The 27177-nt window shown below is 54.4% G+C and overlaps 1 protein-coding gene across 6 annotated transcripts in view; it reads right to left on the bottom strand.

The window, feature by feature from the left end:
- The window catches only part of AK1 (adenylate kinase 1), a 38412-nt gene extending 11325 nt beyond the window's left edge, over positions 1-27087 (bottom strand). The window contains exons 1-8 of one of the 6 annotated variants that reach the window (XM_030535248.1): positions 27018-27087; positions 19305-19491; positions 18812-18973; positions 17667-17839; positions 17319-17432; positions 16185-16376; positions 15701-15791; positions 13456-13535 (exon numbers count right to left, since the gene is read on the bottom strand). In XM_030535248.1, coding sequence (XP_030391108.1) covers positions 13456-13535; positions 15701-15791; positions 16185-16376; positions 17319-17432; positions 17667-17839; positions 18812-18973; positions 19305-19491; positions 27018-27071 — 1053 coding nt within the window. In that variant the 5' untranslated portion in view covers positions 27072-27087. Of the gene's footprint in view, positions 1-487; positions 633-9513; positions 9684-9998; positions 10108-13455; positions 13536-15700; positions 15792-16184; positions 16377-17318; positions 17433-17666; positions 17840-18811; positions 18974-19304; positions 19492-26230; positions 26314-27017 lie in introns of those variants that run through there. The other 5 variants (XM_030535247.1, XM_030535249.1, XM_030535252.1 and 2 more) reach the window with 5 other exon arrangements.
- Positions 27088-27177: the final 90 nt, after the last annotated feature.

The raw sequence follows: 27177 nt of genomic DNA, 5'->3' as shown, positions 1-27177 counted from the left end.
AGAAACGGCCCCGGCCCCGTTCCTCCTGAGGCTAATTAGTCTTTAATGCTTCCCAGTGCTCAAGGTTCCCCTTAGCTCACTGGCTTTCAATCTATCCCCACCTCTCAGATACATTTCCTAGAAAATGGAAGAAGGTGATTCCCACTGTTAGCTCAGCTGCCAGCATCTTGGAGCAGAGGGACATACCTGCGCCCCCCTGCACATGCGGGGCTACCCTCACATGAATGGCACAGGCCTACAAACACGGCGTAGTAACTGGTCCCTCGTTCTGTTCCAGAGAGAGACTGACAAGGCTGGGGACAGAGGTACAGGTTCCTGAGGCTCCCTGGCTGGTTGGCAATCAGGCACCTACTTACTGGAAGCTAGTGCATTTGAAGACATGTCCAAAGACTTCAGAGGCGGGCGCCCCGACCTTCCCTGCAGCTCAGAAGGCTCTCAGCCTATAGCTTGCTCTAGCTTAGCAGTTCTGAACCAGCAGTCCCATTACCTGATGAACACTGACACGTTAGAGCCTTCCTCTAGCTGCTTTCTGCTACACGGTCTGATCCAGAGAACAGCAGTCCCCGGCCACCTGGGAGTGTCTCAGTGCTTATGGCACGTCACTGTGACAACCAGCCCTTTCTGCCTCCTCTTCCACCCAGGGAGGGAGAGAAAGAGAGAGAAAACACAGGAGACAAAACCCACCCGAGACAGGAACCGTGCGAGAGATTCTGAGCAGCGGGAAATCAGAGAGACCCAGAGATGGGCAGGGGGACAGACGCCAATCAGTCAGATCTGGTCACCAACCCGGCTGATCCAGTCCTGCCTGTCACAGCAGCAGCACTTGGTGTCGGAGCCTGGCAGCTGCCTTTGCATATTTAATAAGCGTTGCTTCGGTGACAGCAGGAGCTCAGGGGATGAAGAAGCATCCTACAAAACCTGTTCCAGCCTCGTGACTCAGGGCTCAGGGCACTGCCCCAGCAGGCAAGAGGCCCAGGTTTGAGCCAACTGGATCTCCACATTGAAGCAGCAGCACACCCCGCTCCTTGGAGGGCAGGAGGAGAGCCTTGCTTTGGCCATGGGGACGCTCCCACCCCCCTCATTCCTGCTTCCTCTTCTCCAGCCCCATTTCCTCCCCCCATGGGATACAGGGCCATCCTCAGCCAGGCGGTCAGGTCTCTTCTCCTGAGCGATGCACTCAGGCAGAGTGAAGAATCTGGTGACGATTTGGCATAGTTAGCAGCCAGGGCTTAGATTCTGCTCTGGGCCCAGCTGGGAGCCCTGAGCCATGTCTCCAGGGCAGCAGGCAGATTACACTGGGCAGCATTTGCCTGAGGGTGGAAACCAAGACAGTGACGGGGGGCTCTGACTCGCTGGCTGGTGTGAGGGGGTGAAGTGGGGAAAACTGGGGCATCTGAAATAGCTAGAGTGGGGGGAAGTGTGAGTTTAGCCTTCTTCTTCCTGAGACAGATTAAAGGAAGAGCATTGGACATTCCCCCCGGAGTCTCCAAAGTCTCCTGGGGCTGGTGTGCTCCAAGCCAGTGGCATGCAAGGGGCCTTGCAGGAAGAGCTTTAGATAAAGCCTAGCCATGGAGTTTGATTAATGAATGATGAGTTCCTCTCCCTGGCACAGTGTCACTGCACTCAACCCAGTGGGGGTCACAACGGCACAGGAGGGTCCTGTGTGCGAGGGCATGTGCATAGTCCTTCCCTGCTGGGTTCTCTACATACTCATCCCAGAGGGTTTGGTATTAGGGAAGAAGAAACTTGATAGTAATATTCCATCTCCGTGGGCCTGCAGTTCACAGGGCAGGAATCAAGGAGGCAGAGAAGCAGGGTAACAGGAGCCCTTTAAAATTTACTACTGCGACATCGTAGAGTGAGTTCAGGTAGACACCCCCTTAGCACTGGACGCACATGATAGTGGGGACAGCTGAGGGCTGCATTATTCAGTATGTTTCCCCCATGAGAACTTCCCCCAAATAATTCCTAATGCGGATCCTTTAGCAAAACAGCCAGTCTCGATTTTAAAATTGCCAGTAATGGAGAATCCATCAGGAGCCTTGGTAAATTGTTCCCCATCCTCCAGGGCTTCCAGCTCACAGAGAATCCCAGCAATGTAAGGCTGGAAAGGGACCTCAAGAGGTTGAAGTGCCTGTTCAGGTATTAGCCCCCTAAGCTGCCCAAACCAGCAAAATCCATCCAGAACGAGTCACCACCAGCGAGAGCGCCAGCAGACCCATCCAACCCCTGTTCAAACCTCTCCAATGTGTAGGGAGAGCCTGTCTCACTTGTCTCCAGCCTAGAATGGCCAGTCCAAAGGGTTCATAAATCATGAGTCAGGTCCCCAAAAAGGACAATTTCCTTCAAAGTCATGAGACTTTTTAAAATCATAAATGTTGGGGTCATTTTGTCTTTGGTTTCTGAGCCATTGGGCAGCATTTGGATTCATGTTCTCAAGCTTTTCTCTGCAGTCAGGAGGGCTGGAAACTGACTTTTTAAACAAACAAACAAAAGCTGAGAGTCTCATCTAATCACATGACTCCAAGACCCGGGGCTTTAAGAAAAACACCAGGTATCTTGTGATAAAATAGCCAGAGCTGGCATCTCTGCGTTTACTTGGAAACAAAGCCAACTGGTGTATGCGTCAGTAAGTGCACCCCTGCAATAGGAACTCCTGCAATAGGAACCCCCTTGAGGGTTGCTCTCTCTCACACAGACCTTGCACGCTTCAAAGCTCACTTCCAGAATTCACAGCTTCCCTCTCCCCCGTCCCCATTCCCAGAGAGGAAGTCGTATGACCCAGACTCCACTATGCCCTCCCTAGCCCAATCACGGCTCCACCCTTACAGAGCACCTGATTCGAGCTGACTTTATTCCGCAGAGGGGCCAAGCTAACCCCTGGGTGTCACAGCAGGAATGATCTTGGCCTGACAGTTTATGATGCAGCCACCTTAGGTTGGAAACATACTGCTTACATCAGACACCTGTAGGTACCTGCCTCTGTGCTGCTCAGTGACCACATCTCATCAGCTCTCAGCTTCCTTTGCTGCAGGAAGTTAACCCATCTGATTGACAGTCCACCCAAGTAAGCACATTCTTAAAGGTATAGGGCCCAAATTCCACCCTGAGTCCGGTGCGGGGGTCCGGTAGGGTTACTGCACATTGATCACCGCATGGCCCTATTTCGTTGCAGCAATGTTGAATTAATGTGTGTTGAACGGAATAAGTAAATGCAATACAGACATGTAAACAGTAGGGGGAGCATGGGGAAGAGAAGCATCTGGGGAAAACTGGAAGAAGGCAGACGCATTTGGGGTGAGGGTGGAGTTGCTCCCATTTCCACCCCCTGACTGTGGGTCTACACTGGGGGTTATTGAACTGGTATTATTATGCCGATGCAGCTGCACCAGAGTGGGCCCCTGCACAAGTTGAACAAGTGCTGCTTACCCTGGGTGTCAGTGTAAATCCCCTTTGACACCAGCGCAACTACATTGGTGCAAACTCCCCCTCCCCACTCCCATGCAGACAGGGCCTTACTCCAGTCTGTAGTGTGCAGGAACAGGGCAGTGTCCCTCTGTATAGTTCGCAAGCCCTCTAGTGGTGGATGCTGTAGGTTTTCAGAAGCAGCCAATGCAGCAGGATTCATGCCGCTTGGCATGCTTGGGGACAGGACTAACCAGCAATATTTGGGACCTGTGGTGCCCCTGTGCCTCCCCTGTTGTGTATGAAGAGCAAAGACACAACCCTGGACGCCCCCCGCACTCAGAACAGCCCGTCCTCCCCACCCATCTCTCACACCCAGCAACCAACTTCTCGAACCTCCTGGGCACACTCCCGCAGCTGCCCAGTCCCCACAGAGAGCCACTCGACTTCCCGCACCCAAATACAGGAGCCCCCCAGCCTCAGACACTGTGGCCCACCCTAGTTGGCCCCCAGTGCACAGAACTGCAGCTCTCACACTTCAGTAAGATGGGATCCAGATACTCGGAGAAGGGTCCTGGGTTCCTCGTCAGCCTCCTCTGACACTAGGGGGCATCCCAGGGCCCAATCCCCTCCTGCCCACCTGTGTTTGTCTCCTACGGGCAGCAAACCTGCCTGGCACCTCAGGGCCACCCTCATGCCCAGCCCTTTGACCCTAGGAAGAGCCTGAAAAGGCCTTACGCATTAAGGAGAACATGAAAAACAGCTTGGGTAGCTCATCCCTAAAATAGATCCATGGCCTTCCAGAGCTCAGGCCGCTCTGGGCAGGCCCAGCCTCGGTGGGGAAGAACAGAGGTCAGGTTGCAGCCCCCAGCCCATGCCTAAAAAGGGCAGGTGCCCTTCAGCTTCAGCCTGCTCTGGGGTTCTAAGTGTGGCCCAGGCATAAATCCTGCAGGGGTCATGTCCACACCTGTGCCAGGCTGGGGTCGGCCCCAAGGAGCAGCCAGCCAGACTCACGGCCAGTCAGTCAGAGGAAGGCAGCGAGCCGAAGGGAGGGCGGAAATAGCAGCCCCTCAGCTCCCCTGGCAAGTTGAACGGCTCCACAGGGACTAGCCTCTGCCCTCCAGCTTCCATCTCAGCCCCATGAAGCCCTTGGGGGGCTGCCCTGTGACCAGAGGGGACCAAAGTGAGCGGGTCAGCGGGGAAGTTCCTCTGGAGCTGCGGCTGCTCATGCCAAGGCTGAATGTGGGCCCACGAGGACACCGGAAGTTGATGGAGGAGGCTGGGAGGATAGTTCTGTTGGGAACAGGGGGGAATCTAGGAGTTCACAGAGGCTGGGGAAAAGAGCTACAGCTGGGGTTGCAGGGCAATATGGGGTGGGGGGGTCCCAAACACAGTTGGCTCCAGGGCAGGATTAATCCTAAAATGCCCCGACAAGCAACCTCTTGGCTCAGATCAAGCATTCTGCCAGTGTAATGCCCGACACAGCCCTTTGCTGTCCGTGCTCCTTCGGCTCAGCATGCTGCCATTATGGCAGGGTAGCCAGCCCTCTGTCTGACACCCCTAGATGCTCCCCTCTACCAGCCAGGCCTCACTCAGCGCCGAGAAGGGAGGCTCTGAGCACAGAGCTGCGGTTTGACCCCTCCATCTGACCAAGATGGGCACGTAGCTCCCCCCCAGCCCCTCTCCCTCCCCTGCTCCCTCTCACACCAGTGAGCAGCGCAAGGGGGTTAGAGGTGTGGTTTCCAGTGCTGCCAGCTCACCCCGTCTAGAGGCAAGAGCCACTTGCTGTGACATCCTAGCACTGCTGCAGCCGTGGTCCCTACCCTCCCCTGTTCCTTAGGGCTGTGGGCCTGTCCCTGCTTCCACTGAAGCCAATGGAAAAACTCCCACTGGCTTTCAGAAGCTGCAAGATCAGACCTGCTGGTTTTCAATGGGGCACTGCAGACTTTGCATCTCAGGCCACACCGCTGAGCACCAGAGAAATTGCCATGCTGGGACTCAAGAGAGCTGGGTTCTGTGCCTGGCTCTGCTATGGACAGGCCATTCTCCATCTACCTGCCTCTGCTTCCCCACCCACGGCCTGGGGGGTAGCCAGCCAGCCTGCCTGCCTGCCTTTAGGAAGCATGGTGAGATCCAGGGCAGCGTGGGAGGTGCTGCGGCGTATTCCTGCTCAGGGCCCCACAGGATCAATGCAACCCAAGCCAGCGGAGTGAGGACGGCATCCCCGCACGGGTATCAGTGATTGCAGATGGTGGTAGGTTGCCATTACATCACTCTACTGACTGTGCTGTAGGAGAAGAGAGAGGAGGGGGCTATCCACTGGCCCAACACTCACCACATAGCTGTCACACAGCTCCATTCTGCCCATCAACCACTGCTGATCCCCAGACCAGGTACCACAGCGATGGGCCCGGTACAAAACCAACGCCCCTAGGCAGATAAGACTAGGTAGCAAGAGCATCGTTTGAGAGCACAGGACTGCACGGGGCCTCTTGGGTCAGTGAGTCCAGTGCTTTGCTGTCACAGGCAACCCCGTCATAGACTCTTGTTCAAAACCGGATCAATTTCCATCTTCAGACTAGCTAGGGTTTGTCAGAGACCATGTGGTCCCAGCCCGCAGACTCTGAAGAATCATTCATGCTGAGTAACATGTACACTGTAAGATCAGAGCCTGTCTCTTCCCATATGTTTGTACAGCACCCAGCACAGTGTGGCCTTGCTCCTGACTGGGCTGGGTGCAGCCATACTACCAATGACTAGCTCCACTATTTTTCCATTTTGAAAAGCCACCGTAGTTCTCAGGAATGGTGCTAGATGGTTAGCCCTGCAGCTGGGAGCCCTCGAGGTACCTCATAGACTTTAAGGTCAGAAAGGACCATTATGATCATCTAATCTGACCTTCTGCACAACACAGGCCACAGAATCTCACCCACCCACTCCTGTATCAAACCTGTGTCTGAGCCATTGAACTCCTCAAATCATGGTTTAAAGACTTCAAGGTGCGGAGATCCTTCCAGCACGTGACCCGTGACCCGTGCTGTAGAGGAAGGCGAAACCCCCCCAGGGCTTCTGCCAATCTGCCCTGGAGGAAAATTCCTTCCCGACCCCAAATATGGCAATCAGCTAAACCCTGAGCATGTGGGCAAGACTCAACAGCCGGACATTCAGGAAAGAATTCTCTGTACTAACTCAGATCCCAACCCATCTAACATCCCATCACAGGCCACTGGGCATATTTACCACTAGTAGTCAAAGACAAATTAATTGCCAAAATTAGGCTATCCCATCATACCATCCCCTCCATAAACTTATCAAGCTTAGTCTTGAAGCCAGATATGTCTTTTGCCCCCACTACTCCCCTTGGAAGGCTGTTCCAGAACTTCACTCCTCTGATGGTTAGGAACCTTCGTCTAATTTCAAGTCTAAACTTCCTGATGGCCAGTTTATATCCATTTGTTCTTCTGTCCACACTGGTACTGAGCTTAAATAATTCCTATCCCTCCCTGGTATTTATTCCTTTGATATATTTATAGAGAGCAATCATATCTTCCCTCAGCCTTCTTTTGGTTAGGCTAAACAAGCCAAGCTCTTTGAATCTCCTTTCATAAGACAGGTTTTCCATTTCTCGGATCATCCTAGTAGCCCATCTCTGAATCTGTTCCAGTATGAATTCATTCTTCTTAAACATGGGAGACCAGAACTGCACACAGTATTCCAGATGAGGTCTCACCAGTGCCTTGTATAATGGTACTAACACCTCCTTATGTCTACTGGAAATACCTCGCCATGCATCCCAAGACCACATTCGCTTTTTTCATGGCCACATTACATTGGCGGCTCATACTCATCCTGTGATCAACCAATATTCCTCCTCTGTTACTTCCAACTTTTGCCTCCCCAGCTTATAACAATAGTTCTTGTTATTAATCCCTAAATGCATGACCTTGCACTTTTCACTATTAAATTTCATCCTATTACTATTACTCCAGTTTACAAGGTCATCCAGACCTTCCTGTATGATATTCCGGTCCTTCTCTGTATTGGCAATACCTCCCAGCTTTGTGTCATCTGCAAACTTTATTAGCACACTCCCACTTTTTGTACCAAGGTCAGTAATAAAAAGATTAAATAAGATTGGTCTCAAAACCAATCCCTGAGGAACTCCAGTAGTAACCTCCTTCCAGCCTGACAGTTCACCCTTCAGTACGACCCGTTGTAGTCTCCCCTTTAACTAGTTCCTTATCCACCTTTCAATTTTCATATTGATCCCCATCTTTTCCAATTTGACTAATAATTCTCATGTGGAACCGTGTCAAATGCCTTATTGAAATTGAGGTAAATTAGGTCTACCACATTTCCTTTGTCTAAATAGTCTGTCACCTTCTCAAAGAAGGAGATCAGGTTGGTTTGGCACGATTTACCTTTTGTAAAACCAAGTTGTATTTTGTCCCAATTACCATTGACCTCAATGTCCTTAACTACTTTCTCCTTCAAAATTTTTTCCAAGACCTTGCATACTACAGATGTCAAACTAACAGGCCTATAGTTACTTGAATCTCTTTTTTTCCCTTTCTTAAAAATAGGAACTATGTTAGCAATTCTCCAGTCGTACGGTACAATCCCTGAGTTTACTGATTCATTATAAATTCTTGCTAACGGGCTTGCAATTTCATGTGCCAGTTCCTTTAATATTCTTGGGTGAAGATTATCTGGGCCCTCTGATTTCGTCCCATTAAGCTGTTCAAGTTTCACTTTTACCTTGGATGTGGTAATATCTACCTCCATATCCTCATTCCCATTTGTCATCCTTCCATTACCCCTAAGCTCCTCATTAGCCTCATTTAAGACTGAGGCAAAGTATTTGTTTAGATATTGGGCCATGCCTAGATTATCCTTAACCTCCACTCCATCCTCAGTGTTTAGCAGTCCCACTTCTTCTTTCTTTGTTTTCTTCTTATTTATATGGCTATAGAACCTGTTACTATTGGTTTTAATTCCCTTTGCAAGGTCCAACACTACATGGGTTTTGGCCTCTCTCTTAATCACCTCTCTGAGATGCTTGCTCATCCAGCTTGGTCTACAACGTTTGCCTATGAATTTTTTCCCCTTTCTTGGGATGCAGGCTTCCGATAGTTTCTGCACACTCCACACTTCCACACTCCTCCTCCACCTGACTGCAAAGCACAAGGCCCTGTCTGTCAGGAAGATGCAGCTCTTTCCAAGATACCCTCAGTGAAACCCAACTGGGAACCATAGGGGCTGGAACTGGGGGTGCAGTAGCACCCCCAGGCTAGAAGTGGTTTCCATCAAAGGCAGGGTTTACAGTTCCATTCAATGGCTCTCAGCACCCTCCTATACAAACTGTTCAAGCACCCTGTTGGCAGGGGACGTGGCTGGGGATTCCTCTTCCAATCACCAGGGCCTCGGACAGCGATGGGCTCCTAGTACAATGCAGGGAGGCTCTGTGCAAACTTCCCAATGTTTCACTGATCCTGACTTGCAACACCACCCAGCTACTCCCGTCCTGAGCCCCTCACCCAGCTTGGCCAATGCACCTCAGTCCGGAGCTACTGTATCATCTATCCTGGAGCCCCTCTCCCACCACAGCCCTGCCAACACCCCACAATCCCAAGATGCAATCCCCAACCCCCTCATTCCAACCCAGAGTCCCACAGAGCTCCACCAAGGCTCCTCTTTTCTGACTGTAACACCCCCTGCTCTGGGCTTCCCATGGCTCAGTCAATACAACAGCCTTTGAACCTGCTACACTCGCAGCCGTTCCACTCTCGGGCCCCTCCTGTGTCCAGACTGGTGAAATACCCGGAGAGCGAAAGGGGAGCAAACAGTCACTGAGCCAGGCAGACAACACACAGAGGGAGCAGCAAAGCCACCCGCTACCACAGGCCGACACTCACAAAGCACAGCCAGTACTGCCCACATGTACTGACTCCGGCAGGCACACAGAGAGCCCAGCAAGGCTGCACCACCCACACAATGGACACGCCAGCAGGCAGGCCCCAGAAATAATAGACTTTGCATTGTTCTTGCAGAGTCCAGCTGCACAAATCAAGGTCTCCATGACAATCTTAATTAAGCCTCCTGACTTGCCTGGGTGTGGGGGAAGAAAGGTATTGTCATCCAGATGGGGAAACTGAGCTACAGGAGTCACGTGACCTGCCCAAGGCCATTGTGCAGCCGGGGCAGAGCTGGGATCAGAGGCCAGGAGTCCTCACTTCCAGACTCGAGCTTTCACCACAGTCACAAGCGAACCCAGACGCACACCCAGTGCACGTGTGCAGAGCAGCCAGCGAAGGGATAAACATTTACTCGCCCAGGGAGCGCTGGGAATCTGGACTGCCTGTGACAAACAGCTATGGACAGAACCTGCCAGTGCCAGCAGCTGCCCCGAGCTGGCTCACGAGCCACATAACCGTCCCACCACTCTCCCAACTGGCTCCTGGGGCGGGAGAGCAGATGGGAAACAAAACAAGACACTGATCAGCAGCTGGGAGGGGTCCAAAGCAACCCTCCCCTCCAACAAAACCCTGTTCCCCTGCCCTCCTGCACAGGCCCTGGGGGCTTTGTGTACTGACCTCTCAGCGCTGGGATGCAGACGTGGACGAGGGCAAAGCGCAGCCAGGTCCGGTTCTGTGCAGCCAGCTGCCCTGCATGTCCTCCCTGGCTATTTTTACTCTACATATAACACTGTCATCCGCACTGCATGCTGGGAGGGGGATTTCTCACAGCCTCTGAGCTGAGCCAGCAGAGACACCTGACTCCCGGGAATGTGATCTGCATAGCAATGATTTAGGGGCGAAGGGGGGAGTGCGTGGTGCAGACAAAGAACCCAGTGAGAGCGAGAGCCCAGAGGAGATGGCTGGAGGCGCTGGAGTTACAGCAGGGAGAATGAGGCCAGGCTCAGCTCAGTTCTTGGGGCCTAATCCTGCTCTCATTGAAGTCAACAGGCAGGGCCAGAATTTGGCCCTTAATCCAGCGTGAGTCCCCTGAAGCCTGTAGCACTACTGCAGATTTGCAGCTCTGTGACTGAGGTCAGAAGGGGGCCCAGCATGTTTGCACGCACAAAGGAGGCTGAAGTGCCGTTGCCTGACCTCCCATTTCCAGCGCTATTTGGCATGCGGGGGAAGGTACCATAGCCCTGGGGCGAGGTTCTCTACCGCTCCCCAGAGCAGCTGTAGCATGGGCAGCAGCCCGGCAAGCTTTCCCCACATGCGGCCCTGCAAATATGGCCTGGAGGGACCTCCACTCTAGGGCTCGGGGGGGGGGAGCTTAGTCCCCACAAGCTGGTCCGCCCTGGGGAGGTCAGTTTTGTGATGCAGTGAGTGGGGACTCACCCCTGGGAACTGGCTGGAAATCCCCACACGCCCCCGGAAGGTCCTTCCTGGGGGCAGACCAAACTGCTCCATGCTCAGTCTAAGGGCGAGCACTCACTGTTTCACCAAGTGGGACATTTTTTGCAGGTGTGGCTAAAATATTCCAGCTACAACAGCCTCTTCCTTCCACTGGCCAGGCACCCAGACAGGCACAGCACAGCTCTGGGCCATAAGGGGGTCTCCTTGCTCAGACACATCAGACCCATCTGTCTGTCTCTCCCCATCTGATGGAAGGTGAAATCAGCTCTTCCTGTCCCCTGCCCCCAGAACTGCACCCAAACAAGTGCTTTGGGGAAGTTAACCCCTCCACTGCTGGACCCTGCTGCAGCACCAGGGCAAGCAACCCCCCAAAGGACTTGCCTGCTGCAGCAGAAATAGAAAGGGGAGCCATCCAGTGGACCAGGCAACGCAGCTGTTAAAATGCTGCTGTAGGATCTTCTTCGTCTTACTCCCTTTCTCTTGCGTTTCCAGGTGGAGGAAGGAAGCATGAGCGAATGGTTAGCGCATACGGCTGGGAGCCAGGCCACTGGGCTTTCATTCCCAGCTCTGCCACTGTCTTGCTGTGTGGCCTTGGGCAAGTCACTTCCCCTCCCTGTACCTCAGTTCCCCCCCCTGAGGACAGCAGTTTGGGGAGTTGCGAGGCTCGAGTCCCTAGTGCATATAGAGTACTATGAGAAAGGCCACTCAGCACCTTGAGTTATTGCTCCTGGATTATTCACTGTTTATTTACTTCTGTTGTGTGTGTTCACTTCCTCTGAATGCCAGGAAGTGATGCCAGGTAGTAACAGGGTAACAGTTACTGACTAATCCGGTGCATTAATACAGCCCCTGGCCTTGGAGATGTCAGAATGGCTGGGTGCCCAGCTCTGGGCCCCATTGTGCTAGGTGCTGTACAGACATGTGGCAAGAGACAGTGCCTGCCTCTAAGAGCTTGCAGTCCTGTGTGGGGCCTGAAGGAACCACCCTGGTGGGCAGGAAGCAGCGGGAGGAGGGGGTTTATAATCCCAGCTTGGTCTTTCAAGTGATGCCAGCATTTGGATGCTGACCCATGTCTTCTGGGCAGGCTCCACAGTGGACGCTGCACAATTGAGGGCTAGCACATCCCCCAGCGGCTCCAAGACAAGGGCCACATGGAATTCATTCCCCTGACTCAGCTAAGCCCGCCCAGCCTGACGACGCTGCACCTCCGTCTCCCAGCCTCCAGCCTGACATGCTCACCTTGCTGGGGGCAGTGTGCAATTTACCAGCGGGAACTAGGCCCCTGACACTCAGCCGGGGCTTGTGGTCAACACAGCAGCAGGAGAAAGCAGGGCCCAGGGTGGAGGAGCTGGTAGGGTGACCAGACAGCAAGTGTGAACAAACGGGACAGGGGGTGGGGAGGCGTGTTATAGGAGCCTATATAAGAAAAAGACCCAAAAATCGGGATTGTCCCTATAAAATTGGGACATCTGGTCATCCTAGGAGTCGGGGATGGGCAGAGGCCATAGGACAGGGCTGGCTTTAACTGACTTTTTGGGACCATGGGTGGAGGGGATTGTCTCTCTGCTGCCATGGGGCTGTCCTGGGGGAGGCTTCCCTGCCCCCACACTGACTGGTTTTGGCGGGGGAGGCTTGTCCAGCCTGCCCCAGGCAATTGCCACAGGGCTAGTCTCCCCCAGAAAAGGAGGTTGCAGGCTGCTTTCCAGGGCGAGTTTAGAGCAGAGAGAACACAGCCGAGCGCTGCTCCACCTCCACCACACCCACTCAGCCAAACAGAGCCACCAGGATAGCATGATACAGGTGATCCGGAATCAGCAGGGGGAGAAAAAGCAGTCATCCTGCCCCTCAACCCCCACCCCATGCCCTGGCTGCACTAGCGTGAGCCAGGATCCTTCTGGAGCAGACACAGGTGCATCAGTGTCAGCTGCCCAGCTCAACACGGCCGATGGCGTGTGAGGGATGGGCTAGCACAGAGCCTAAGTGCTCTGAAAAAAGTGCGTGGGCAGGGGTCTCACAACCGGGGAGCCGCAGCTGTGGAAAGATAGGGTTTAAAGTGCAGCCCTCAGCAGCCCAGCTCGATGTTAAACGTTCCCTTTGTCGAACTGCAACCCCTTCTGAGCTCCCCAACCGACCGCCACATGCACTTTGAGCCTTGGCCACATGCCTGCAACTGCTTACTTGCCCCACAGCTCTCCCATTAGCCCGTCTCCTCTCGCTCACGCAGCATAACACACAGAGATACACAGCAGGGCTCCTGCCCCTTCCAACCCCCAGACCCAGGAGTCGCTTAGAATTATCAAGAGTACATGACCCATCCCTCTGGGGCTCACCATCCAGTGCTACTTCTCTTCCCGTGGGATCCCCTCCAGCAGCACCCCTTCCCCATTCTCTATCCCCCTACACTCCCTCTCCCTCCCCTACTCTCTCCTCACCGCCCACCCTGCATTCTCTGTTCCCTGCTCTGTGCTGCGGCTGTTCCTGACCTCAGCCCACTGGCTGCTGATGGCTCCAGCATGTGGACTCTGCTGTATGTTTCCACAGGCCCACGGGAGCGTCCCTGGTTCCTGTTTGCATCCTTCAAGAGGAAGTTTTGTTAATTTACAATCCCGGTCCTGGAAATTCCAATGGCATCTCCCTCAGGCTCCTAGCTGGGGCCTGGAGAGCGTCACTGCGGCCTTACCTGCCCTTCCTCATCTTCCTCCTGAGGATGTTCTCTGTCTGCACCATAAGGCGAGCCTAACAAAGCCAACTGGGGCGACCCTAAGCCAGAGAGATAAATAGTCACCAGGAAGCCATGTCAAACACCCCGAGGGCTTTGGGGGGGACAGGTCTCTGAATTGCCCTTCAGACACAGGGGGAGTGATGGCAATGGGACGAGTTTGGAGTCTTCTCAGATCAGCATCCGTAAGTGTAGTTGTCTATCAGAGCCATAACTAACCCTCTGTATCTTAGGAGACCCCCATCCCATCCCTGGCTCCTTCCACCCACCACACACACATTTCCGTGCTCCTCTCAGGGTTATCGAAGCCAGCTGTGCCAATCTGTTCCAGGATCAGATTGCTGCTGCACTAGCTGTCATAAACAGATAGCTAAGGGTTAATGTCTCTTACACCTGGAAAGAAGTACCTGAAACACCTGACCAGAGGACCAATCAGGAAACCAGACTTTTTCAGATCTGGGTGGAGGAAAGTTTGTGTGCGAGTCCTTTGTTCTTGGGTCTTCTGCCTGTCTCTCTCTCGGCTATGGGAAGATTTCTGTTTCCTGCTTTCTAATCTTCTGTTTCCAAGTTGTAAGTACAAATATAGTAAGGCAGCAAGGTTTCTATTGTTTTTTCTTTTGTATTTACATGGTATAGTTGCTGGAGTGTTTTGAATTGTATTCTTTTTGAATAAGGCTGTTTATTCAATATTTCTTTTAAGCAAATGACCCAGTATTTGTCACCTTAATACAGAGAGATCATTTAAATGTATTTTTTCCTTTCTTTTTACATAAAGCTTTCTTTTAAGACCTGTTGGAGTTTTTCTTTAGTGGGGAACTCCAGGGAATTGAGTCTGTGCTCACCAGGGAATTGGTGGGAGGAAGAAGCCAGGGGGAAATCTGTGTGTGTTAGATTTACTAGCCTGACTTTGCATTCCCTCTGGGTGAGGGGGGAAGAGAGATTAGCTCTCGGTAATTCTGTTTTCCAGGACTGGGAACGGGGAGGGTGGAGTCCCTCTGTTTAGATTCACGGAGCTTGCTTCTGTGTCTCTCTCCAGGAACACCTGGAGGGGGGAAGGGAAAAGGTTTATTTCCCTTTGTTGTGAGACTCAAGGGATTTGGGTCTTGGGGTCCCCAGGGAAGGTTTTTGGGGGGGACCAGAGTGCCCCAAAACACTCTAAATTTTTGGGTGGTGGCAGCTTTACCAGGTCCAAGCTGGTAACTAAGCTTGGAGGTTTTCATGCTAACCCCCATATTTTGGACGCTAAGGTCCAAATCTGGGACTAGGTTATGATACTAGCCCAGGTACCTCTGAGCTCCAGCACCCTCTTAGGATTGGTTTGCAAGAGGTGACACTGCACAGTGAGGGGGAGATTTAAAGGGCTGATCAGTAGGGCCCTGCAGAGCCACAATGGCTGCCTGCAGCAGATATTAAAGGGAGTGGATGGGGATGAGCTCAGTGTCGGAGTGAGATTAATCCAGGGTCAGTGTGTGCAGGCACATGGGCATCAGCAGCAAGCTAGAGCAATGGGAATGATGGTAAACGAGTCAGAGAGGAGCTGGAAGCCCCTGCAGGGCAGATGTGGGGAGCCAGGGACCTGCTGTGTGTGTGGGTGTGTGTGTGTGTGTGGGAGGGTGTGTGTGTGTGTGTGTGCACACGCCACATTATTACATCCTTCCCAAACTGTCCAGGAGGAGGTAGAGATACACAGACCATGTACTGCAGACAGCATGGCCCAGTGTGCAGGACACTGGCCTGGGTGTCAAGAGCTCTGAGGTCTATTCTTGACTGCCACTGGCTTGCCATGTGACCTTGGGCAAGTCGCATGATGCCTCTGTGCCTCAGTTTCCCTACTGAGGTAGTATGGCTTACCCCATGTTATAAGGCACTTTGCACTTGGTGGTAGTGTCTCCCTGGTAGCTACAGGAAGTAAGGTCTTTGGGGAGATTTGCAGACTCTAGGGGAACAGGTGTGTGTTTGGTTAGTGGGTGGATGGCAGGGGGCACTGCGAATGAGAGAGTCTGCCAGCTCTGGGGCTGCCCTAGACTGTGCCATGAGCTGCCTGGACCCCAGCAGCCTATGCAGAGAGGAGGCACAAGCTGCTTCCCTCCATCTGGGGGGTCCCATCTGGACGTGGAGTTACAACTCCCAGGGGTCTGTGTTCCCGTGGGCAGCCCAGTTCCCTTGGCCAGTCATCCTGACTGCGCCGAAGGGGCTCTGCTCTCACCTGCTGCGTCGATGCCATGTGGGAAGAGCCGCTCCTGAACCATAGAGCTGATGTCACCGAATATATCGTCCTCCTCTCTGTCTGCGTCAAACTGAAAGAGGAAAGACAGAGACGGCCATCAGTCGGGTTTGGGGGCGGGGAGGGGTGTGGTGGGGGAAGGGAGACTGGGAACCCCACTCCACTCTGGGGTTCAGGACTCCCCCACAGTGACTCCCACCTGCATCTCAGAAGAGCGAGACCTCAGGCCACGGTGCACACTGTGCAGGTCAGTGCACCTGTGAGAGTGCCTCAGGCTGTCCCTTTGTGATGAGTACAAGAGACCTCGACCCAGTATATGTCAAGACCCTAAATCAAGCTGGTAACCAAGACATCAAGACCCAAGCTTGGATCTGTGCAAGAGTTGGCGTCTGGGACTGCTAACTAGACCAGATTCAGTGGGAAAGGCGTCCCAATCCAGGCGCAGGCTGCCCTGACAGAGCCTTACCCTGAAAATGATGCTCTTTTCCTGGTAATATTTCACAATCAGCGGGATGTTCTGCTTGAAGGTCTCCACCCTCCGGTCAATGGCATGGGCGTTATCATCCGGCCGGCCCTGCTCCTGCGCCCGTTTCTCCAGATGCTGCCGGAGACGTTGGTTGGAGCAGGCCAAGAAAACCACCAGGTCTGGGGAGCCGATCTGCCAGTGAGAGAGAGGAGCACTGATGGCAAGACAGTGGTGATCCCTTCCCTATGGGGAGCTCTGAGGAGTCCCTGATGGGCCCAACAGGGGCACTGAGGATTTTAGGGCTCCTTGGGAGCCGAGACCCCATCAGCAAAGGGCTCTAATGGCTTCCAGCCCCTCCACATCAACACCCCTCCATTCCGCAGAGGAGCTGCACTTCTCCAATGAATCCTACCATCCCACAATGGGATCTGGAGAGCCCCGGGGCACCCCTGAATCAGCATGGCCTTGTCCCTCAGGGGCTAGAAAGGTCCAGGCATTCCCAGGACCCTCAGGGCTGAAGTGAGTCAATCATGATCATACCTGGGACCCTGAGCGCAGATGTGACTTTCCCTCTGCGGCACTGGCTGGGCTCTCACCCTCCTCCAGCACTGCGGGAACAATGGCAGGTGCCTGACATGTCCTCGGAGAGGAGGGGCACTACCGTGGCAGCTCCAAAGCACAGGCTGGCACCTGGCGCAGAGTGTGCAGTGGGACCAAAGGTGTGTGTCTTAGGAGAGGAGGGAAAACTGAGCCACGCAATTGCCCTTGGCCAGCAAAGGGTCACCAAGAGCAACAGTCTTTGTCCTCTGTGTAGTTAGGTTATGCCAGGCCGTGCCCTGTGTCCTCAGAGAGCAGACCCTGGAGCAGGGACATACACCCTTAGGCGGGGGGAGGGGGCAGAATGGAAGCGCTCCACCAAAATCTAATAACCAGAAGAGGGAAAGGCCAAAGCAGCATATCCAAGGAGGACAGTGCCAGGTGAGGGGATGCTCTTCAGAGAGGCCTGGGGCACAGGGTGCCAGAAGAGGGGCACACACCTTCAGAGCGGGTGCCTGGTACCCGGTGAGGGTGCAGGGAAAGGATGGACAGGAAAGCCTTGTAAAGCCCCTTTGTTTATCCACAGCTGCACCTCACCTGCTCCTCAAAGGTGAAGGCCTGTCCTATCTCCCGCGGGAACCCGTCCACCACGAAGCCTTTGGCATCTTGCTGCTTAATGAACTGCTGCTTCAGCTCCTCAATGGTAGTTTCCTGCAAGGCAAAGAGACCTCTCAAGGGGCTGGTAATGGGGGATGGAGACTGAACCTCTCACCTACAGACCGCTGGGCTGAACCCAGCCCAGCTCAGAAGGGACCAAAAAGTCATTCCCAGCTGGTGGCTGCTGGGTGGCCCCTGAGTGCAGAAGGCAGGAGTCTCTTGCGGCATGGATGGATGTCCCCTCAGGCTACGCTGAAGGGGTGATAGGAAGCTCTGGCCAGGACTCACAGGCGGGGCAAGTTCCCCGTTGGCGATGATCTTGGCGATCAGCTCCCACTTCCTGTTGCTGGTGGCATGGTGGGTCAGCTGGTTGCGCAGGATCTCACCCACCGAGATGCAGACGAAGCCGAAGTGGGAGGCCATCTTAGTGCTCTGAGTGCCCTTCCCGCTGCCTGGGCCTCCTGAAAAGCAAGAGAGGGTCAAGGAGGCATCTGTGCCTGAGCACCCCCAAGCCTTGGCCAAGAGGCTCTTTCCTTGCCCTGCCAAGGTTTTCCCCAAGGGGTTCGTGTGTGCAAGTAAGTTACCTACTAGCAGCTCTGGAAAAGTTCAAGTGGTAATTGTTGTGCTCTTCAAGCAAGAGAACACGGTCTCTACTCCTGGTTCCCCAGATACTCAAGCATTTATCAAGCACCTGTGTCCTTTGTCTGCAGCATGCACCTTCAACACAGAGGTGCCAGGGTCGAGTCCCCTGTATGGTATTAACCAGCTTTGGGCTTCTTCGCTGAACTGAAGAAGGAGCCTCCGATAAGGCAGCTGAGTTCCCACCATTGAGAACAAAGGCCTGGTTTTTCTCTCACCTACACTGGTGTAAATCATGAGGAAGGAGTTGAATTTCACTGATGTAAGTGTGGGGAGAAGCTGGCTGCAGGCATTAAAGGGCTAGGAGGCCATTTCCCCCAAAATAGCTACACTAGCAACAACATATGTAATTGAGACAACAACCAAATTCCCTCCAAAATCATCAGGAATGGTGGGGAAATAGAGGAGGAAGCAGCCGTCCTTAGGGGAATAATAATCCTTCTCCAGCGCCTCCCATTCCAGGATCTCAAAGTGCTTAACACATATTTATGAATTAACCCCTTCCAGCCCCCAGCAAAGCAGTGCAGCATTATTTCCACTTTACAGATGTGGAAACTGAGGCTTGCAAATTGTCCTCTTCCTTACTTAGTATGTGGCTGTCTAATAGGGAAACCCACTGGAGATTACAGGATGCTTCTTCGTTTGTCTCCCATCTCTATCTCCCTGTCCTTCCTCTGCCGCTCTTCTCCCCTCCTTCTCCCTCTTCCATGCTCAGTTATTCCTCCGCCTCTCCCCAGAGGGATTACCCAAGGTGCATGGCTCATCCCACAGCTGCAGGTAAGCAAGTTTCTCACCGATCACAAAGATGATTTTGGGGCGGGGTCTACTGGGGTTGAAGACGTCATACTCCTGGATCAGTCCAGTGGACTCTGTCATGTCTGAGTCACTCTCGATGGAGAACTGGCTCTGGATGGGTGGCAGGCACCCATACCGGTGGTGTGGCCCTGCAAGGGAGTCTGCAGGAGAAACCAGGGGCAATGCATCAGCTGCAGTGGGACTGCACACGGCCCACTCAAGTGGCTGCAGTGCTGCTACGCTGAGCTGACCTGAGTGGCACACAGGGATATAGGACACATGGGTGAGCTAAGACAGGTGTGCATGCAGGTGCATAGAAGTCTGTGCCAACCTGTGGGCAGACACGCTCACACATGTGCACTGAGATCTGTGAGCATCTGCACCTGCATGGTCTTTGTGTTGTTCTCGGGCCTCCGAGAAAGTCTGCCCATGAGCAGTCCTGCCCCTGATCCCCCCCTCTCTAAACAGACACCAGTTCAAGGTGCAGCTCACCTGTCCAGAAAATGGATTTCTTCCCTTGCCCACCATTGACGGGGGGTAAGGTCCACTGCTCCTGGCCAATGAAAGTGTCCCATTGCACCTTCTCGGGACCACCTAGATCCCGGACCTTCTGCAAGCAGCACTCCAGGTAGTCGATGGGGTCCTCAGGGAGGTAATACATCAAGCCTGTTAGCATGCTCTGGGAAGAAAGCAGATACAGGTCAGACAAGGTGGGGTGAGAGACAGCAGGGAAAAGAGATGGAGAATTGGGTGGCGAGATTCTGCAGAGCAGGGGAGCGGTGATGAAATCTGTGGGCTGCTGGAATCACCTCTGCCTGTTCCTGCTCGGTGGCTGCGTGGCTCTGGTGTACTAGGAGGAGGGGTGGAGATGAGGGAGGCGCTTGTCCCTCCAGGAGCCTAGCAGGACATCATATAGCCCAAGTCCTGGTGTGTGTTTATGCTCAGAGACTCACGCTTTCATTACACTGGTGGGTGCCTTGGTTTTACTGTGCTTGACATCTGCATATCTTGCAGTCCAAGGAGACAGTGAGCAAGGCCTGGCTATTCTCAGGTGTGAGGAAGCACCTTCCTCTGAAGCCTGTGGTACTGATGGCTGCAGACACCTGACACTGGGCTGGCTGGACCATAGGGCTGATCCAGTCTGGCAGTTCCTAGAAGAAGGAAAAGCGGGCCAGGAATGTCCGTCACACCCGCACTCAGCCAGAACACAAGTGCACCCATCAGCAGGAAGAAAAAGGAAGCCACAGAAGGACTCTAAACCAAGCTGATCTCCACAGAGACTCCTCCCAGCTTCCTTTAGGGACTCAAGGCAGGAGAAGGCGCCACGGGTCAGCGATGGCAGTGGCAGCCTGCAGCTTTCTCGTGAACTCCGAAAAAAACTGGCTAATGTGGGTGCTTGACAGAAAAGGGGGACACGAGGGTGGCAGAGAGGTAGACAAGCACGCACCCAGTGGCCAAAGTTGGTACTGCAGGGAGGAGGGTTACAGTATCTTGTGATCCCTGGGACAGGTGGCTCTCCACAGAAGGGAAGCACTGGAAAGGGGTCCCAAAAGAAACTCCACCCCCAGGGGTTTTAGCAGCACAATGCAGGAGACATGGGAGAGGTTTTCAGGGGGCTGGAAGGACCTTCGAGGATCTGGGTCAAAACAACTCATGTAACACATCCCAATCTGCGCCTGAATTACCTCCTCTGTCCATACCACGCCGCAGTTTGGGGCGAGACCCGCACCAAGACACAGTCACATTTCCCCTGCTGCCCTGAAGCAGCCAGGGAGCTCCAGCAGACCTAGGATTAAACCACTTCCCTACATAGCAAGGCAGGGAGTCTACTGCTTAGGACAGGGCAATGGGAGTGAAAAGCCCTGGGTTTTGTGTGTGGCTCTGCCACTGACACACTGTGTGACCTTGGACAAATCACTTCACCTCTCCATGCCTGTTTCCATCTTTGTCACACAGAGCTGATGATCCTGGCCCACCCTGAGGAAAGGTGCAATTACAGCTCAGCATCCAGGCCCCTCTGTCCAGCAATGTTACACCATGTTCTCTCTGCTTGCTGGCAGCCAGCACGGTGTAGCCCCCACTATTACAGCACCTGCTCTAGTGAACCATGGTCATGCTGGGCCCACTAAACTGAAACATGACTCGCCTGCGATATTCTCCGGGCTAGCGCACAGCTTCCGAGCACCGAGGCTTGACCGTGTCATCTCCACTGCTAGCACAGAACAGCACCTGGGAACCAGCCCAGAAACACAGCTCCAGCACATTGGCTGTGAGTCAGATTCTGCAGTTCACACCAGGGAAGAAACTCAGGAGAGCAGTAGAATAAGGTCCTAGTTGGTGTGAGTGACGGTGGTGGAATCCAGCCCTATCTTATCAGTGCTTAGCAGAGCAGATATCCTCAAAGCACTTTGCAAATATTCACTAATGAATCCTTTATCAGCCTGCTGAGGCAGGTACCTACAGAGGAGAGAAGTGAAGCATAGAGAAGTGACATGACTTGCTTAAAGAGGTAGGAAAGAGAACCCAGGTGTCCTGATTCCCCTGCTCCAACCCCTCAGCTCACCTGTGTCTCTCTCAGTGTGTGGTATCCACTGCATGATGCTCCTGGGGATAACCAAGGAGCAAATGAGAGACAAGTGCAGTCTCTGAGCCACAAGACCACAGGGTCGCCTACAGCCCTGTGCAGGCGGGAAAATCGCCTTCTTTGATTCCCACTGGAGCTGGTGCTGCTGGCAATGCTGCTCGCTTGTTATATTAATGAGCCACAGCTCGCTCATTTCTATGTCAGAGTTTGCTAACAGCCATGATGAGAAGCTGCAAGCACCTCCAACTACTCGAAGCAGCTAGGAACAAAATGGGGGGTGGTGGAAGGGGAGCATGGACGCTCCAGCCCAGCCACGGGAACACACAGCCTGTGTTGGGGGACAGGGGTGCATCTGTCAGGATCAAAGGCAACTGCAGGGGATATGAGTGCCACGGCTCCTTTCAAAGTGGTTCCTTCAAAGCACCGTTGCATGAGAGAGCCTAGGCCTGGGAGCGGTGAGTGCTCCAAGCCAGGACACAGAGGTTTGCAGGTTGCTATGGGCCCCGTCTGGAAGAGTCTTCTGCCATTGGAGAATCATAAATCCCTAGCTCTTGTCATCAGGCGAACGCCAAGCGCTCAGCAAAGATTTGAGAGTTGCAGGTGTTAGGGCCAGAAGAGATCATTAGTCACCCAGTCTGTCTGCCCTCCTGTAGGACACAGGCTAGAAAATCTCAGCCCGTTACCCGTCTCCTGTGCACATCTTCCGGAAAGGTGTCCAGTCTTGTCTTGAAAACCTCACCAGACGGAGAATCCACAACTGCCCTGGAAGGTTGTTCCTATGATTAATCACCCTCACCGTTAAACAAAATGATGCCTTATTTCTGCTCTGGATTTGTCTGGCTTCAGCTTCCAGCCACCAGTTCTCGCCATACCTGTGCATTCAATGGCTCATTAGGGATTTTCTCCCCACAGAAGTCCCTATACGCAGGGAGCCAGGATCAGAGAGGGGAAGGGACTCGCTCAAGGCCGTAGAAAGCATCAGTGATAGAGCTGAGAAGGGCGCTTGGGGGCTCCCCCCTCATCACGTCCCACCCTTGCACCGAGAGCCCTGCTGGGGGGCCGCTGCCCTCGGACAGGGCTTGGACTGAACATTTTTCTATAGGGCCCTCCCCCCACGTGCCTTTTCATGCCCTTCCCAGAGTCCCTCCCGACTCTCTTCCCCACCCCTTCACTAGGGTGGGCAAGCTACATGCTGGAGGATGAATTTCTAGAGCCGAGCGAAGATTAGGGGCAGGAAGAGGCAGCAAAATGCCACAGTGACGGGCGCTGTGTATGAACCCTGAGAGAGAACGTGTCAGCCATTCTGCCCTGACATGCCAAGGTGACTGCAGGATCGGGGCCACTAAGCAGCTCAAAGGGTCCTGACAAGTTGCAGAGGCAGCCCTTAGAATTAACCCTTCAGTGACCCAGGTACCAAGCTCTGGATACAATTTTGAATGGGCAGTCAAATAAACAATGACCTCACACAGCAGGCAACTTCCCCCTGAAAAGCAAACAGTCACGCCCACCAGGGAGGGGACTGGACTGGGGCTCTCTGTTCACAAGCCTGGATCACTCTCTATCCCCTACAGGAGGTAGCTGGACTCCAGCAAGCCACGTGCTGAAAACCAAAGTTCCAGTGTCACCAGCGTGGCTGAACCAAGGGCTGGTTTTGGAACCTGGGAGCCCTCCACTGGAGGGTGGTAGGAGACCACAGGGTTTTCTTCCAGCCTGTTGTCCCATTAACAACGTCAGCACTTTCCATACACTGTCAGTTCACCCAGCACTCAGGCAAGGGAGAGCAGTCCCGTGCATTATGCCCAGGTGGCAAATGGACAGACTGTGGTTCACACACACTTCTGCTGGCCTGACACCGAATCCAGCAGAAGCGAGGCTGCCCAAAAACATTGCCAGAGGACAGACAGATACAGACACACAGATGCATCGCATCATTAATATAGATTTTTTTGAATCCCTGGAATGCTCTGGGCCACTGAGAACTAACCAGCATGCAGCAGGCAAGTCATCCTAATGCTGCAAGGATTGGTGGCACTCAGGGTGCACAAAGTAGAAATGCCTCTGTTCACCTCCATGTGCTGGGGCCAGTCAGGTTCTCTTACTCTACAATGGTGACATTTACACCAGTACAGCGGGTCCATGTGAAGCTTCAGGTTAAGGGTTTAAATACTGGAGGGGCTTTGAATTTCATTCTTCCTTAGGAACGATCTACAGCTTTCTGCAGTGGGGAAAGCTAATCCTCATGCTTCAAGGCATAAGGTGATCACCAGCTGGGGTCAGGATGAAATTCTTCTTCCTGGTGCAAAACTGAGCAGATGCATAATAGACAGGGACTATAGAAACCAGAGGGAGATTTGGGCCAGATCTCCGGGGCTTTATGGTCTCATTCCATTTCTGCCTCTGCTCAGCTCTGTGTTTTCAAGCCAGCTGTTACTGTAAAACCATAGGAAAGCCCTTCACAAAACACGAGTAGGGTTATTAGCATGAGCGGCTCCTGCTGGAGCCCATTTTATAGCTGCTCCATAATATTCCGCCGCTGCCATCGTAGGAGCCCAACAGTATGGAGCTAATTTTGCAGCACATGCCACCTAATTTGTAAGGACAGTGGTGAGTCTCTCAGTCAATTCAATAATCAAGACTGTTTGATGCCGGCCTTGTTGCTATGCTGTTAGTGCTTCTTATACATAGGGCCAGGATATGCAGTCACACTTCATGGGGGTGTTGTGGGTGGGGGGGCAGGAGGAAGCCCCCCCCCCAAATCAAACAGCTGAGAGATCACTCAAGCAGCTGTCCCTTTAAAATGTACAGCAGTTTTGAATTCTATTCCGGATGCTCCTGCTGGTGAATGGGATGCTGGACCAGTACATCAGCTAGCTGCTTGTGGAAAAATACCCAGATGCCACATGGATAACAATGCCATCCCTGAGAGTAACCCCACAAAACCCCACGAAGACGAACGTGGTCAATTCAGCTCCAGGCTCACCTACTCTGGGTTAGATCCAGGGAGAGACACTGGGGCAAGCAAGAGGAGAATCAGGCCCATTCTCTCAAACCACACCCAGCATTGCCTGGATTCGAGGGGCGAGAAAGCAGGCACCTAATTTTAATTCTGCCTAGAGTGAAAGCCTGAATGATGCCAAGAAGGCTGGGGAGGCCAGAAAGCCATAGGGAGAGCCTCCATCCTCAGCGCGGGTGGGAAATCCACACATGCAGATTTACTGGATCTCTAATCAGGACAGGTGAGCGCTGGAGGCAGCAGGTTTCCAGATCAGAGAGGGCTGGGCCATTCCTATCTTCCTTTGAACCTGCCTTTTCTGAGCCTACCCAACTACTGGATGTGGCTGGGCAAAACATACTGCCCACTGAACCAGACGTACAGTAGGGAAGGGGATGTGGGGAAAAGAAGCACAGGGAGGGGTAAAGCAGATGAGGGCACACAAGAAGGTGGGTTATTCAAGAGCAGAAAGATTCAGGGTGAAGTGGCACCGACGGGGAGGGGAGGGTCTACAGGCAAGAGTGGGGATTGGGACAAAGGTAAATGACAAAGGGGTAATTGAACAGCTCATGCAGGGGAAGGAGGTAAAAGGGGAGAGAGCACAGTGTGAGAGAACAGAAGGAGCCCAGGGATATTAGGGGAGAATGGGACTGGGGTGCTGGTGGAGGGCATGGTATATGAGGGGAGGGGAATATTATGAAGGTGCTGGAGGCCTTGGGGTATGAGGGGAGGTGAAGGGGAGGGATGTAGTGGGATGGTGGCAGGGGACGGGGATATGAGGGGAGGTGGAGGGGAGGGTGGCAGAGGACAGGGGGTATTAGGGGAGGTGGAAGGGAGGGATGTGGAGGAAGGGTGGCAGAGGACAGGGTGTGAGGGGAGGTGAAGGGGAAGATGTGGAGGGTTGGTGGCAGAGGACAGGGTGTGTGGAGAGGTGGAGGGGAGGGATGTGGCGGGAGGGTGGCAGGGAACAGGAGGTGTAAAGGGAGATGAAGGGGAGGCTGTAGAGGGAGGCTGGCAGGGGACAGGGGACATGAGGGGAGGTGGAGGGGAAGGATGTGGAAGGAGGGTGGCAGAGGACAGGGTGTGAGGGGAGGATGTGGAGGGAGGGTGGCAGAGGACAGGGGGTGTGAGGGGAAGTGGAAGGGAGGATGTAGAGGGAGGGTGGCAGAGGATGGGGGGTTTGAGGGCAAGTGGAGGGGAGGCAAGTGGAAGGAGGCTGGCAGGGAACAGGGGGTTTGGGGGAGGTGGAGGAGAGGATCTGGAGGGAGGGTGGCAGAGGACAGGAGGTTTGAAGCGAGGCAGAGGGGAGGATGTGGAGGGAGGCTGGCAGGGGACAGGGGGTTTGAGGGGAGGTGGAGGGGAGGATGTGGAGGGAGGTGGCAGAGGACAGGGGGTGTGAGGGGAGGATGTGGAGGGAGGTGGCAGAGGACAGGGGGTGTGAGGGGAGGATGTAGAGGGAGGCTGGCAGAGGACAGGGGGCATGAGGGGAGGTGGAGGGGAGGATGTGGAGGGAGGTGGCAGAGGACAGGGGGTTTGAGGGGAGGTGGAGGGGAGGGAGGTGCAGAGAGGCTGGCAGGGGACAGGGGACATGAGGGGAGGTGGAGGGGAGGGAAAGGCGGGGGTACGGGGTATACGGGAGGGGTACACGGGGTATGGAGCTTGGGGCGGGGTTACCGGGGATGGGAGTGGGCTGGGGTGCCCGGGACACTCTGCGCAAAGGGGGCTGCAGCTGCACCCGGGACCGGGAGAGCCTGGCCCCCCCGGCGCTTGGCTCGGATCTCCCAGCGCGGAGCGAGGCGCAGCCCCTCCGCCCCAGGCCCGTCCCCTGCCCCCGGCGCTCACCTCGAAGAGCTGCGGGATCGCTCTGCGCGACAGATACTCCTGCGCGTCCGCCGCTGTCATGCTGCAGCGCGCAGCGCCGGCCTGGCCGGGCAGGCTCCTCCCGCGGGCTGGGGCAGGAGGAGCCGGGTCCTCCACCTCCCCTGCGCCTCTGGCTGGGGCAGGCGCCCCTCCCCTGCTGGGGAGAGGGTCTGGAGACCGGGCTGCAGGGTGGGTCTTGGAGGAGGGACTGGGAGCTGCAGGCTGTGGGTCCCGAGCGCTAGGATCTGAGGGTTGGAGGCCTGGGGCAGGGAGCTATGGGGCTGGGGCTGCAGGATTGGGGGTGGTGGTTGCAGGGTAATGTCTCTCTGGAGGGACTGGGGGGTTACAGGTTGTGGGTCCGGGGCTGCAGGATCGGGGGAGATGCAGGCTGTGGGGCTGGGGTTGCTGGATTTAGGGGTGAGGTGCAGGCTGTGGGGCTGTAGGATCTGGGGAGAGGAGGAGCTGCAGGCTGTGGGGCTGGGGCTGCTGGATTTAGGGGTGAGGTGCAGGCTGTGGGGCTGTGGGATCTGGGGAGAGGAGGAGCTGCAGGCTGATGGGTCAGGGGCTGCTGCTGTGGGGGGGCAGGGGGAAGGAGGGACAGGTGCAGGCTGTGGGTTCGGGGCTGGGGGCTGCCGTGAAGCCACTAGAAATGAGGCGGTGGTTCGAGAAGGTGAGTCTGGCAGACACTGCTGACTGCTGCCGAGTGGCAATAGAGTCAGAAGCTCCCTTCCACCCACCCCCTGCCCTCACGGGGCTGGATGAAGATCACCTGTCCTCTCAGTGAATCACGTTCCACTTGCAGGGGTCTTTTGGCTGCCGTCATCCAATCAGCTCTCCAGTGGGCCGTGGGGTTCAGGAGAAAAGGGCAAGACCTTGAATTTCTAGGAGAAAACAGAAGCAGACACCCCACCCCCTTGTCTCTGGACTGG

Source organism: Gopherus evgoodei, chromosome 16 (genome assembly GCF_007399415.2).
Source record: "Gopherus evgoodei ecotype Sinaloan lineage chromosome 16, rGopEvg1_v1.p, whole genome shotgun sequence".
Classification (NCBI taxonomy): Eukaryota; Metazoa; Chordata; order Testudines; family Testudinidae; genus Gopherus; species Gopherus evgoodei.
Note: the sequence above shows the minus strand (reverse complement) of the source record. Positions and strands in the feature narration are given on the sequence as shown.